This window comes from Hippoglossus stenolepis, chromosome 15, assembly GCF_022539355.2.
Source record: "Hippoglossus stenolepis isolate QCI-W04-F060 chromosome 15, HSTE1.2, whole genome shotgun sequence".
Lineage (NCBI taxonomy): Eukaryota > Metazoa > Chordata > Actinopteri > Pleuronectiformes > Pleuronectidae > Hippoglossus > Hippoglossus stenolepis.
This window is the reverse complement of record NC_061497.1, coordinates 8,340,934-8,352,348: the sequence shown is the minus strand read 5'-3', so window position 1 is coordinate 8,352,348 and position 11,415 is coordinate 8,340,934. Positions and strand designations below refer to the sequence as shown.

The 11,415-nt window shown below is 42.5% G+C and overlaps 1 protein-coding gene across 3 annotated transcripts; it reads right to left on the bottom strand.

The window, feature by feature from the left end:
* Positions 1 to 1,096: 1,096 nt before the first annotated feature.
* Positions 1,097 to 9,644, bottom strand: LOC118122601 (protein phosphatase 1D-like). Of its 3 annotated transcripts, none has more exons than XM_035179428.1 (7): positions 8,920 to 9,644; positions 6,553 to 6,781; positions 5,693 to 5,817; positions 5,389 to 5,570; positions 4,098 to 4,325; positions 3,717 to 3,900; positions 2,243 to 2,379 (listed from the first exon to the last, which is right to left on the bottom strand). In XM_035179428.1, exons 1-6 carry the CDS (start codon positions 9,467 to 9,469, stop codon positions 3,721 to 3,723), a joined length of 1,494 nt encoding a protein of 497 aa, XP_035035319.1. In that variant the 5' UTR covers positions 9,470 to 9,644; the 3' UTR covers positions 2,243 to 2,379; positions 3,717 to 3,720. The 3 variants fall into 3 exon arrangements, with proteins under 3 accessions (XP_035035318.1, XP_035035319.1, XP_035035320.1); XM_035179429.1 differs by having other exon boundaries at positions 3,717 to 3,804; XM_035179427.2 differs by lacking the exon at positions 3,717 to 3,900 and having other exon boundaries at positions 1,097 to 2,379.
* Between the last annotated feature and the right edge of the window lie 1,771 nt (positions 9,645 to 11,415).

Sequence of the window (11,415 nt, the reverse complement as noted above, 5' to 3'; positions counted from 1 at the left end):
GTATTATATATATATATATATATATATATATATATATATATATTTGACCAGACAACTGGCTCCAGCCGAACTGAAGCCAGACCCAAGTATTGTAATTGTCAAAACACACCACATGCTCATGAACATCCATCACCCCTGAACACTTTCACAATATACAGAGCAGTTCCGAGCATGCCAGACTCCTGACGACCAATCACTTTGCATAATAGTGTACTGTACAGACTTCTATTGCATATGGACTCACTGTACAAACATTGACAAACTGCTCTGCAGTACAACTGGAAAACATTAACCGCGTGGAGCGGGTTCAGTATGCTGCAGTGGGAATGGTAAAGATGACAGTGGTGAAGAGATGAAGGTCGAGGCCGGCGCCGAGGCCGCAAGTACATCGACGTATCCGAGAGATTCGCTCTCGTTTTGGGGGTTGTAAAATTCACGTGAAAGAACCTCTGACTAATTTGTGCTAAGGCAACAATGAAACGTTTGTAAAAATAAGGCAAACACATCAGCTAGCAGAGTAGTTGAGCTGCCATATGAACACGTGTTAGACCTTTGACCGTTTTTGTAATTTACTTGAAAACAGGAATCGGGCACTTTTTGTATTAAATGAGAATACCAAAACACAAGTTAGAGATGCAAACCATATAAGAACAAAGTGGAAGACATTTTTAAATCGCCTTAAATGAACCTGATACTCTACAAATAACATCAGTCACCTTCCACTGTGGCACAGGTCATGTATAAATCCTGGATTTTACAGTACGTAGAACAATACAGCAAATATTTCTGCCTGTTTAAAACAAATTTACTTCTAGGCAGGCCCAATGATGAGGATGATAAATGGTGGATGTGCTTGGAATGGAACAATATGACTATCCAGCCAAGAAGTGACGGAAGCAAAATTTCAGGGTCAGTTCACTCAAATCACACACATGTACGCATGTGGTCGGATGCCACTTTGGTAAGTGAGAGAATAGCTGGGATTCAATTCAGAGCTGCAGAGGCGGCATTGGCTCGATTGCATCACATGGGGGAATTCAAACTTTCTGTGTGTGTCAAACTTCAGCTATGTTGCTAGGCAACAGCAATAAGCTGGCTCAGCCCCTGAAGACCGCTTCCTTCCTCCGAAGAGTGCAGCTCTTGAATTGAGACATCATATATATAGTTTTTTCTGTTTTTTAGGTGAACCGACCCTTTAACTTCTCCTCACGCGCTATCCATAAGATTCACCAATAGCTGAGTAACAGTTAAGATCATAACAGTGCATAATAAGTCACCGATAAAAAAATCAAATAAAAAAAAAGTTTAAAAAATAAAAATAAAATCGATACCCGCATTATTTCCTAAGACCATTTTTTGTCAATTCGGTTCCATTACTTTGCACCCTACACTTTTACCTACGGAACAACAGAAGGTGAAAACTAACCATTAACAGTAGATGCAGGAAAGTTCCAAAAAACAAAACACTGGTCTGAGGTATTAACCCTATAAAGAGTGACATGTTACAGCAGCCAACGAGTCAAAACAATACAAAACGCTTAATTTGTAGTAATAATACAAATCTTGAATGGAAGAACGCATGCGTCACAATTCAGGTGAACCAACTGAAGTTACGTCAGATTGTAGTGATCCGTCTTCTTCAAAATACATATTCTGGATATACTGTACATACTTATAAGTATGAAAATAGATTGTGTCGATTGAACAAATCTAAAATTTCAAGTTTTAAAGTACCGAACACTTACATTTTAAGAGGGGGACTGGAAGAAGAGGGAAGGAGGAATAACATCAACACATGAACAATTTCAAATTTCTCAAATATTTACAAAAAAAACAAAAGACTTTTGTATAAAAGTATACATCTAGGAACAGGCCTGCAGCACAACTGGTACGTAAGCAAAGTTGACATGATGCCGTTTATCTTTCTAGTCCCGGGGGTGGGGGGGTGAAGGACAAGATTCAGCACACACACAAGGCAGCATTGTGGTGCTGTGACAGGAGAGCGAGTTCCTCCGAGGAGCTTCTCTCTCCTTTCGGAGCGTGTGTTTCACGGGATTGTTCACTTGGTGCTTTGCTACAAGGCGTATTCTGGGGCAAAACGTTGTCGGGCGGCCGGCCGTCAAGTTCGGGGGGTGTGTGCAGCGAACGGCGAGACCGTTTCAATGGCGGAGCCGAGGCGCCGCAGTCCATTTGGGTAGTCGAGTCTTGCTTTTCGTAAACCTTCCCCGAGCCGTGCGACGAGGACAGTGTGGCCCCAATAGAGTCGTCGTCAGGTAAGAGCTGCGCGGTGGCACTGAAGGCTGCTTCGTACAGCCCCAGTGCCTGCTCCAGAGCTGTGCAACTCGCTCTGAAACGGGAGGGAGTGGTCCCTGCTTCACTCTGCAGGAAGAATAAAAAACAAAATCTTTGTCATTAAATTATCATTATTCTTTGTCATCGTCTAATTATAATAAAAACCTTGTAAATTATTTATTGTCTACGATTAAGAAAAACACAACTTGCCATTCATCGATCTAACATTAAACATGAGACACAGATGAAAGCTGTTACAAATGACTCATGGACTAAACTCATGGAAATAAACAATAATTTAAAACAAAGTTGGATTAAGATAATGTTCACATGCTACTACATTGAGTTAAATGGTTGTGTGGATTATAGAGGATGTGGCCAGTAGGAAAAGGTATAAACACCTATAAAATCAATATAAAGTCTTGTATTAATTCACATCCAAAGTAGTCATACATACAGTAATCAGACAACTACGACAGAGTATTTGAGCCACTTGAAGGGGATAAAAACTTGAGATCTGAGAACAAAGTCATAATATTATGGCAATAAAGTCGTAATTGTCCTTGCTGCTTACTTCCAAATTTTGTTTTCTTAAAATTATGACTCTTTTCAATTCCGACTTTATTATGACATATACTCTCGAAATCTCCGAATTATCTTTTTTCAATATGGCCCTAATATTCAGGAAAGATGTGAATTTCTGTTTATTTTCTTAAGTCAAGTTCTATATATTTGGTTATATTTATATTTTCTTGTTATATAGTTATCTATAATAAAGTTTGTATAATTAAGTGTAAAATATTAAGCCTCAATCTGATATCTTTGTCATAAGCTTTTGATAACAACATCTCAGGAATCACTGCCATTTTAATAAATATCTATCGGCTAATATCAGCAACGTCAATGTTTTACTCTGTAATACTGGTATAGTATTGGTATAAATAGAAACCGTGACATTTCTTAGACTGAAGTTAGCTATTAGCTGCACTACCTGCTAATAACATGGCTTTCTGTTGTGATTAAATAAAGTGTGTGTGGTACGCAGCCTTTTCACTGTGTCCCTCTACTGGCACCAAATGGTGCTGTTGGATCTTTGGTTTGGAAATGAAACTTGATAATAACTTTACTGGTTTTAAACTGGTTGTGTCACATTCATCCAGGACTTTAGTTAACAGTCGACAACACATCTAGAAGAGTGAATAATCCTCAGCTCTCTTGCGGACCATTAACCTAATAATACCAACGATTCCAACTGGATTGGATTGACCGCATGTAAGCGGATGTCGTTGATTTGCTTCCAAATGGCTTAACTGGTGCTGCCAGGTTCATTGGTGGGTCTGGCTACTGAGCTAATGAGTAAATGTGGTCACTGGCCGGTCATGTAGCCGACACCTCGGATACTGTTTTTGTTACGGAGCAGTCACCTCACTACCACTCCAGGCATGTCCAATCCTCATGTTCTTCTCCATATATCTCATCTTCTTCAAAAAACATGCCATCCTCATGCTCCGCCTGTTGGCCCCGAAAACAAAAGAGTGATTGGGTGAACGAGTGGTCCTCGGACGGAAACTGTGTGACCGTCGGTGTCTGTGAAGCATCATATTTTAACTGTGAAAGTATTAGAATGACAATAAAGATGGACTGAATTAATAAAAAAGGACAATACAGTGAATAGCAAACAACAAACAAACACACAGAAATATTTTGTACAGGTTTCCATCGTCAGAGCGGTACTGAGGTACTTAACCCCAGCAGCCTAATGAAACAATGCAAAGAAGAGGATGCAACGAAGCTGTGGCACTGACCTTTGGGACCTCACATGTGTTATAAGGGGTTCCCGGGTACGGAACGTGGTCCATTCCAGTGGCCATGTTAACAACGATCTCATCTCGATGCATAGGGATAGGCGGTCCGCCGGGCTCCTGCAGGGCCAGGACGATGACTGTTGTGTTGTCTGCACGGAGCATGCGTTCTTTCCAGAACAGTAGGGCTGTGCATCCAAGCCGGCGGGCACAAGACATTCCCTTTGGCCCCTTTAAGGAACAACCAGATAAAGAAATACAACTCAAAAATGCATTTATGTTGATTTCACACAATAATTTAAATCTAATTGCTTCCAAGATCCAATACATATTCATAGTCTCATAACCTTTGCAAACATTGTATCCTCTTTACATTGTAAAGGTCTTTGCACACCAAGTCTGTATTTTGCTTTGCGCTTTTTAATCAGTAATCCAATAAAAATCGTCACGTGCTAAAGCCTTGCTCGCTGAGTTTGATGTGTTTTATTATTCTATTCATTCCCAAAATTCGTAGCAGGAGGTCAAATGGATTTCAGAAGTCACAAATTCCACATCGTGGATTATGATGGTGGATCGCGAATCAGAGATCGTGATAATAATGGCGGATCCTGTATCGTGTTGGCGGACCACGATCGAGGTGGCGGCTGATGGTGGATCCTGATGGCGGCAGTGGATCATGATTGTGGACTATGGTGGCATCCGATCGTGATGGTGGATCCTGATCGTGGTGGCAGCTGATCATAGACGATGATTACAACAAGACTGCTTGATATACAATATGTCTACTCAGATACTCTAGCATTACTGACAATAATCAATCAATTAATTTACCTTCCATTATTCTACAAACTGTTTCTTCTAATCAATGCTGCAAATACCCTTATCTTTCTGATGTTCTCCATTGCACTTCTGTCCGTCCTGGGAGAGGGATCCCTCACATGTGGCTCTCTCTGAGGTTCCTATGTTCTTTTTACCCTGTTAAAGGTTGTTTTTTAGTAGTTTTTCCTTACTCTTGTTGCGGGTTAAGGACAGAGGATGTCACACCTTGTTAAAGCCCTACGAGACAAATTGTGATTTGTGAATATGGGATGTACAAATAAAATTGTATTGATTGATTGATCGATGTCAGAGTCGATGGGTAAACGTGAGTCACACAACGTGAGGTCATGATAAATTTTCAAACGTGCAACTTTTCGGACGAAAAATAAGGACCTGGTGTGCAATAACCGTATCTGTTTGAAATCTAAAACCAAAATCGATGCACCAAAAAAAATGTATTAGTGTCATTACGTACCACCATTTTGTCATGGCTATAACACATATTCACAGCATTCTTGGGTGGCATCATATTCCATAGCCCATCACTGCCAAGGATGATGTAGCGATGCAGTTTGGGGTCAAGGGTCATCACGGTGGTATCAGGCTCTGGTGACACCACAAACTCCCCACTGTAGAAATCATAGCTCCAGAGATCACCTACCAGCAAATGATACATTAGATCACTTTAGGAGGAATAATGGCACAAATATATTCATTTCCAACATCCAGTGTCATTTTATGGAAACTAATCCCAAGAAAAAAGGTGAAGTTGTTTTTACCAAGGGATCGGGCCACAGCCAGGAAGGGGATCTGGTCGATGACTGTGCTCCTCCTCACAGGGCCGTTATGGGTCAGTCTAGGCCTCTTCCACACCACACGGTTCACCCCAGATTTCTTCATGACACTACAATTGCAAGAACAAACAGTATATTAGTTCCACCCAATTTTCTTTTCTCTGAAATCACTTCTTCTTTGCTGCTACAAAACAGAAGCTGTGTTGGTGAGTCACTGACAAGTGGCACTGACAAGTACTGTTTTTAGAGCTGCGAAGAAGGATGTAAGATTAAGATTCCTCTATTGTCTCGCAATCATGCACACACAAGCCCTACATGCAATGTGGAAATTGACCCTCTGCTTTTAACTCATCCGTGTGAACACAGCACACGGAACACAACACCCACAGTGACCACACGGAGCAGTGGACAGCTTGCTCAGGGGCACTTAGGGGGATAGAGAGAGTCCATCTGTCCCCTTGGACTTGAACAGAACCAGGTATGTTTGCCAGTCCGTGGCCTTGAACCTGCGACCTTCCAGTCTGATGTCCCTTTTTCTAACCACTAGTCCACCGCCGCTCCACGTAATGTGGTGTTAGCAAGAGCTAGCTCAGTGTCAGCAATTTAAAAGAGGTTTAACCTGAGCCAGGCCATACAACAATATCAATCACCTCTATACTGGGTTAGTAGCATAAAATATGTTATATATGTTTATATATTTTTCTTAATGCACTGGTAGCAGATCAGTACTCGGTCTCAGCCAATATCCAAAATCCAGGTATTGGAATCTGTATCAGGAAGGGGGAAATAGTATCGGGACATCTCTACTTGAAATTCAGGTAGAATTCAAACTTTCACCAACTCACCTGCCACCCAGTCGTTCAATCCTCTCCTTTTCCTTCGGGAGTTCAGGTTTGTGGTCTTGTGTTACTTCAAGTGCCTGGAGCGTGATGTCGGACTCGTTCTCTTTCACTCCGACCACGACCGCTGAATCCCCGACATGAGCGACGTACATGTGAACCCCGCGGATCACGATCACGCTGGCTGTGGTGCCCGATGTACTGGGCAGACCAGTGATGGTCTTCGGCCACTCCGCTGTAAAATAAGTACAATTGATTAAAAAGGTGTTACTTATATGTCAATTGTGGTCATGATTAAAAAAATACGAGAAGGGGGGGGGCATTGTTGGTAGTGTAAACTAAATTGAATTAAGTGTCATGGCAACAAATAGAAATAGGTAGGAATTACATGACTAAACTTACAGTATGTCTAATTTGCATGTTACACAAATTGAGACGAGGCAAGTTTATTTACATAGCACCATTCAGACTCGTGGCTGTGGCATTAAAATACAATAAATATAAATGATTATTATTAAAAACACTTAAAGGGTATGTAAGAGACAATAAAAACAAAAGCTACTAGAATGTCGATCAGGAATGTCTCTCAGTCGAGCGCATTTGTAAATCTGAACAGAGCTCAGGTTTTCAGGAGACTTGTTCCACAGGTGCGAGCAACTGAAAGCTGCCTCACAGTACGTGGTTTTGATTCTGGAAATACTGAGTAAACCTGTCCCAGATGACCTGGGGGGGGGGCTAGATACACTGCAGCATACAAGTAGATCAGAGATGCATTTAACCCCGAGACCATACTACTTTTCCAGTAAATGAGCTCTGGTTCTTTAACCTGGTTCAGCTCAGGATACTCAGTGCTCCCAGCAGTCAGCCCACATTTCCACCAGTTTTTGGGTGAAACCATTGTCATCAACAAAATCAGGGCCGTATAAGAACTCCCCATCAATAAGTAGAACAAGGAGGCCCGGCAGCAGATGGTCTGGCCCCCGCAGAGCCCTGATCTCTGGCAGTCTGGGATCGGATGAAGAGACAAATGAAAATGGGGCTGCAGCTAAAGATTATTTACACTACTGATGATTTTGCCAATTATTTTCTCAATTGATCTTTCCTATTTATTTTCCTAAATGCTTTTTTTTTTTGCACTTAGCCCAATATGATCCCTTCAGATGTGATGTTTGGTCTCATAAACCGTGCAAGCACCAGAGATATTGTTTGCCATTATGAAAATAAACCAATTCTAATCCACGTTTCAGAAGCTATAAAGAGCAAATGAGGACATTTTCCGCTATGGAGGCAACTGAGCAACTGAAGAAATGTGACAAGTTTTCAAAAGTGCTTGCAAACAACCGATCTGCCAAGCACCAAATGCACCAAGGAGAACTGGTGTTCTTTTTAAGGCAAAGGGTGTTCACACCAAACTGCCATTACCTGTGCCAAGGAGGTTATGTTTACATCTGAATTTGTTACTTTGTTATTTAGCAGGATTAAGCCAAATCTATGTAAATGATTTCAATTGGATTTTGTGGAGGGGTGAGGGAGAGGCAGAGTCACAGAGAATACCTTGATTGAGTGAGTGTTATTTGGTGCAGAGCCAAATAAAAATCACGATCTAGGGAATTTAAACGTGGTTTCATAAGGGGACTGTTTGGCCTCGGTGGAGGAATACACTCTACTGAAGTGCTATTCTAGTTACACCTTTTGATTATTTGTTAGTTCGCGGGATTACGTAAAAATGGCGGATTACCACTAAACTTGGTGGAAGGGCACAGTGGGGGTCAGGGAAGAACCCATTACATTTTGGTGAGGATGCAGGGAGTTTTTTTCCCCCAGTTTCTTTAACATTGTGAGATTTTCACATTCTCAGGCACGTTTAGGGGACAGACATTTATGAGTGTGTGACGTTTGGTGCAGCTTGATTTAAGTAAAGGGGACTGTTGGGGCCTTGGTGGAGGAATGGGCTTCTTCTACCTGTTTGATGTTTACAAAAACAAAAAGGTGAAATGACTTTTGAAAGCACCCTGGCTGTACTTTTCGTGCCTAAAACTTTTGAATGTGTATGCATTGCAGAGTATTTCATATTAAAATGGAAATACATGATGTTTCTGTCAAATTAACAGTAAATTGCATATTCTTCCACGAACAGTAATGTTAAAAAATGAGTGTCCACCGGTTTCCTGCAGCTGCACTCAAATCACTGGGTTTGCATGGTGATCACTGGTATGACAGTGGGGTCATGTCAACTGGGTGGTGCTCACTGGGAGGAGGACCAGTCTCCTGACGACTGGGCACCAGATGAGGCGACCCCCCCAGTTTATCCCCCGAGCACACAATCACGACCCCCACATTGACAGCAAAACACGAGGTTAACGCTCCACTTACGCAGCTCCTTCCACATGGCGTGGTGACAGGCGACGAAGCCCTTGCGGAGAGCGGCGCACACCTCGCCGTGATCCTTCGACCAGAAGCCGCGCTGCCTCTTCAGCAGCTCCCACAGATTGTCCCGGGCGAAGTGCGCGGCTTCCCGGCCCCCGTGGCCGTCGAACACGGCGAAGAACGCCACGGACCTGCGCGTGTCCACGACGCGCTCCGCATCTTTCCCGGCCGGCTCCGGCGCTTCTCCGCCGCCGCTGTTGTTATCGCCGCTGTCCTCCTTCGACACACTCTCCACCCACATCGCAGAAGCGGGACCAGATTCGGCGGCGACGTCACGTTCATCCCGCGCTTCGGTGTCCGTGTGTCCGGCGGCTTCGCCCCCAGCACCGCCCCGCTGTCCTCCATCATGCTGCCGCTGCGACTTGGGATGATCCTCCGCTGGCGCCGCCGCCGCCGTCGGCTCGTACTCGATTTTTATCTCGACAACATCCTCCATGTATTTCCTCCCTCCCTGCTCGGAGAACGCGCTCATACGGAATATTATCGATTCGTCCATGGTGGTGTGCGCCGGTGGGGAGCGAGCTACGCGGTTGAAGGGGACATTAAGTCGCTAACTGCGGCTGGCGACCTCGACTTTTGAACCGATTTTGCCGCGATTGTGCGGCCGAAGGCTTCCTTCCTTTTTGTTTATCTTCTCCGAGACGTCCCGCTGTACGCGATGACGTCACGCTCCCCCCCCACCTATCATTCCAGCGACCACGCAATGGCACGCCGGACTGCCGTGGTGCGTTTACCGGCGCTCGAAAATGTCGGAATTACACGACGCGTTCAGATTATAGACCTAAACAAAACTGCACATACGCTTGAATGTGACCCGTTACGTTACTCGGGTGATGTTAAATATTGATTGACAGATTTTATTATCGTTATAATTAATAAAATAATGAAGTTATGATTTATCCACATATCGATTCAGTAACTAGGCCGCATTTGATTGCAGTGGTGCCTTTATAGGCGCTCGGAAAGGTCGGAATTTCACAAGGCGTTCCATTTACACATCACAAAAAACTACATTCCCAAACTCATAGCTTGAATGTGGCCCCTTCAGTGACTAACTTCATGACGCCATGTTTAATTTGTCAAACACAAATCCTACTTTCATGAAAATTCAAGACAACTTCATAAAGTTCGACTCTTGAAGCGTTGAAGAGACGTTAACGTGGCAAACATGCTAATAACATAACAGCTAAACTGGAGATTGGGACATACATTCACAAATGTATAACATAGGTACAATTAGAGCAAACACATTTTAAATATTTGGGAGAATGTCCATTTATCACAAAAGTATATTAGCTAGTATAGTAGCTCATTTAAAAGCTAAATGCTAATCTTCTCCACTCAGACCCAATGCAGTGGAAAGGGTGCAAACATTTTCATTAGCTAAACCATTTTGTTTGGTGTATGTTTGCCTTTGATTTCTCATTTTTAATTTGTAAAGCACATTGCAACTCAGTTTGAAAGGTGCTGTATAAATAACGTTTATTATTATTAATACTTTTATTATTTAGGAGTTTATTTTAAGGTCTCTACATATAGTAATATGTAGAGTAACAGGTGTTGAAACATATTGTGACACTAATAATAACGCAGAGTAGCCTGTTGATCTTCAGTTTGCTAAACCTGCTGACCTTGAAGTCCTTGTTGTGTGGCCCTCAGACTTGAACTTGCACCAAAGAGGGATTTGTTTTGACTGTCAAGTGATGGTCTTGACATGTCATAGCAGGTAAAACTACAGGTTTACCAGAATAGCACTTACTGGTGCACATTCCTCTGCCAAGACCCACCAGTCCCCTTAAACTCAATAGAACAGCACAAAATTTCACAATCTCATATAGATATGGGGAAAATGTTAGTTGAAAAATGTTAAACATAGTGCAAAAAAACCAACAACCTGGTTACATCCCCTGATCCACATCTGCACCAAAAGCAAATTGTCTCTTCCCCGACCCATTCTGCATCCTTCCACCAAGCTTTGTGGTAATCCATACAGCTATGTTTATGTTAACGGTCAGGGGGAGAAACATAACCTCCTTGGCCCAGGTAATAATCGAATGATGACTGAGGGCTCTGGTACAGTGTCGGACTTACTGATGCTTGATTGCATTTGTTAGTAACACTTGTTGCCATGTCAGAATTCATCTGTGAAAAAAAACACAATGACAACAACAACTACAAATACATTTGGAGAGATGCATTAGTCTCTGCTGCAACGTGATTTGGTGACCACCAAAATTATATGAGAAGCAAACAAGTGTTTCACTCTGCTTGATGTTAAGATTGACTTAAAATCATAATAGTAAATTTTGACATAATACACCACATGTGTGTCCATATCACACCATTCTTGTTGCCCTATAAATAATGTTAATTTCTCATGAATTAAGTGGCATTTACTTATGTTTTGCAGGCACTATATATGTATATATAGAGCATATATAC

Coding starts and splice junctions, on each gene's coding strand:
- LOC118122601 (XM_035179427.2), bottom strand. CDS start 9,469: ATGGACGAATCGATAATATTCCGTATGAGCGCGTTCTCCGAGCAGGGA. Junction 6,782..8,919: donor CGCCATGTGGAAGGAGCTGC/GTAAGTGGAGCG, acceptor CTTATTTTACAG/CGGAGTGGCCGAAGACCATC. Junction 4,326..5,388: donor ATAGCCATGACAAAATGGTG/GTACGTAATGAC, acceptor TGTTCCTTAAAG/GGGCCAAAGGGAATGTCTTG.